The sequence below is a fragment of the Lolium perenne genome, chromosome 2 (assembly GCF_019359855.2).
Source record: "Lolium perenne isolate Kyuss_39 chromosome 2, Kyuss_2.0, whole genome shotgun sequence".
Taxonomy (NCBI): domain Eukaryota; kingdom Viridiplantae; phylum Streptophyta; class Magnoliopsida; order Poales; family Poaceae; genus Lolium; species Lolium perenne.
This window is the reverse complement of record NC_067245.2, coordinates 209,700,645-209,703,255: the sequence shown is the minus strand read 5'-3', so window position 1 is coordinate 209,703,255 and position 2,611 is coordinate 209,700,645. Positions and strand designations below refer to the sequence as shown.

Sequence of the window (2,611 nt, the reverse complement as noted above, 5' to 3'; positions counted from 1 at the left end):
GCTTGGGAATTTGTGGGCGCATACAGGGCAATAGGCTTTTCGTCTTTTACCAAATGTGTGGATTCTATGTATTAACTGGAATAAACTTCTCCCAAAAACAAGAAGTCTCGAATATATAGCAAATGCCAGTTTTCAGGTTCGAAACCTTTTTAAGATGTGTGCCTCAGTTTTATAGTGCGCCAAGGATGGAATAATCAAACATCGCCTACTGATATTCTAGCTTTAGAGCTTTACCCTACTCACAGTTCTCTCACCTCGCGGCTCTTCGCAGCTATAAATAGAGCCTCTATGCCACTCAATATTAGCAACAACCATCAGGTTATATTTCCTCATTCCTCAAGACTGTTTACCTAGTGCTTCGACTTGCTAGTTACCTGTCAGCTGTAGATATTTGGCATCGATCATCACCGCCTTTTCAGTTCAAGTTAGCTAGCTAGACATGGCTAGGGTGGTGGAGCCTCTCATCGTCGGAAAGGTGATCGGGGAGGTCATCGACAACTTCACCCCCACTGAGAAGATGACAGTAACCTACAGCTCCAACAAGCAGGTGTTCAATGGCCACGAATTCTTCCCGTCCGCAGTCGTCTCCAAGCCACGCATTGAGGTCCAGGGTGGCGACATGAGATCCTTCTTCACACTGGTTTGTGCTTTCTCTCTCCTCTGTGCCATTGCTTACACAAATTAAGGTACCTAGTGTAACATCCAGCTGATAACCAGTGTTATTGCTCTTCAGGTCATGACGGACCCAGATGTGCCAGGGCCTAGCGACCCATACCTGAGGGAGCATCTCCACTGGTAATTACTAAACCAAGCTAGCTTACACTACCCCTGAACATAAGATGGAAAATCTCATGAGTTAAAGACAGATGAATTGCTCAGCCCAAGTGAGCTGCATGTTTAAGATCAAATTGATTTATCCAGTGATCAATAGTTGCTTTCCTATGAACATAAAACTTGTCAGTTTTCGTTTAGTAAACATAAATGGTCACGGCTTATCGTGCAGCTATGCATAAAAATATGCTGATCAAGTCATGACTTTGTATGCAGGATCGTCAATAATATTCCAGGCACCACTGATGCTTCTTTTGGTAAGTCTTTTTCATGGACGACCTGCTTTAGCTTTTCCCGATTGGCTTCGTCCTTAATTTCTCTGAATAAACACACATGAATGCATGCAGGAAAGGAGGTGGTGAGCTACGAGAACCCCAAGCCCAACATCGGCATTCACAGGTTCACATTCGTGCTGTTCAAGCAGAAGCAGCGGCAGACAATGAGCCCTCCCTCCAGCAGGGACTACTTCAACACTCGCCGCTTCGCTGCCGCGAACGATCTTGGCCTCCCAGTCGCTGCCGTCTACTTCAACGCGCAGCGGGAGACAGCTGCGCGCCGCCGCTGATGGAAACAATCAGCGAAATCCTTATTCTCGCCCATGCATGGCGCATGCATGCAAACCTATGGATCAACCAATAGCTCTACTACTAGCTACCCTTTATGTCTTCATTCAAATAAGAGTTTGCTTGTGAGCGTCTTGGCTCTACTGTTTCTTGGTAGTCTGTCTACGGTTCAGTTCTTCAGCCAATTTAGTTACTAGTCAATCTGTGAACTAGTGTACGTCGCAGAGTACATCTGCTACTAGTGTGCATTTAGCTCAGCTCCTATTTTTGGAGACGATCCAAGATACGGTGTGATGGCAAAATAGTTGGTACTAGTGTTGACTGGGACCCAGGGAGCAGATTGATAGCTGAAGACCGTCGACGTGTCTGGTGGTGAAAGGAGGAGAAGGCACTGGCACTGGCCATGGCCCTAGCCCCTAGTACTCCAGGACAGTCTCCCAGTAACCTACTATTTTGTCATGTCTGTGCATGCATGTGTGGCTGCTAGCTCACTGCAGCTTATAGCTTGCAGTGTACTACTTTGTACCTGATCCTTTGTAAGTTGTGAGCATTATCTGGCCATCCTCTTCGAGCTTTACTGTATGACAAGACAAATGCATTGATATTTCTATACCTAGATTGTGTGCACATATATGCAGTGCTAGATCTTGCCATATCTACTGTGCAAGATCACTCCAATGTGCGTTTTATAATGTTAATATGGCTGCTGATGAGAAGAGGCATAAGTTCTTGGCTCCCCTTTTCCCATCATTTGGGTGCCCCCTTTTGGTCGATTTGGCAATATTATATCATGAGCATATGCGCCTACAGCGCCTTAATTAAGTTTGCATGCTTTCTGGATATGCCTAGCTAGCATAGATGAAAGGGAAATGCTACTTCTATGAGCCATAACCATACTATACCATGTACAAAAGGAAATTTAACTGTCATTTGGTTTTTTACATATAAGTATGCAATAATGGCCAAAACAGTCAGCAAACATGGCGAAACTGTATCACGGAACATACATGCACTAGTTCCAATGGACGAATCAGTTATCAGTTATACAATGGAGATTGGAGTGGTTTCTACTTATCAAATATATCATTACCAACAGTTTGAATGTGCATAGGTAAGATTGCCGTTCACTTCGTCTCGGAAAGAAAAAAGAAAAAGAAAGATGGTTGTTCACAAGGGCAGAGAGCTCTGTCTGCAAATGAGTAGTAGCTAGTGCGTCC

At 44.6% G+C, this 2,611-nt stretch overlaps 1 protein-coding gene across 1 annotated transcript; it reads left to right on the top strand.

The window, feature by feature from the left end:
- The first annotated feature begins 321 nt into the window (after positions 1-321).
- LOC127334721 (CEN-like protein 2) lies at positions 322-1,981 on the top strand. The gene is made up of 4 exons (XM_051361252.2): positions 322-640; positions 734-795; positions 1,048-1,088; positions 1,179-1,981. Exons 1-4 carry the CDS (start codon positions 440-442, stop codon positions 1,394-1,396), a joined length of 522 nt encoding a protein of 173 aa, XP_051217212.1. The 5' UTR covers positions 322-439; the 3' UTR covers positions 1,397-1,981.
- The last annotated feature ends 630 nt before the right edge of the window (positions 1,982-2,611 follow it).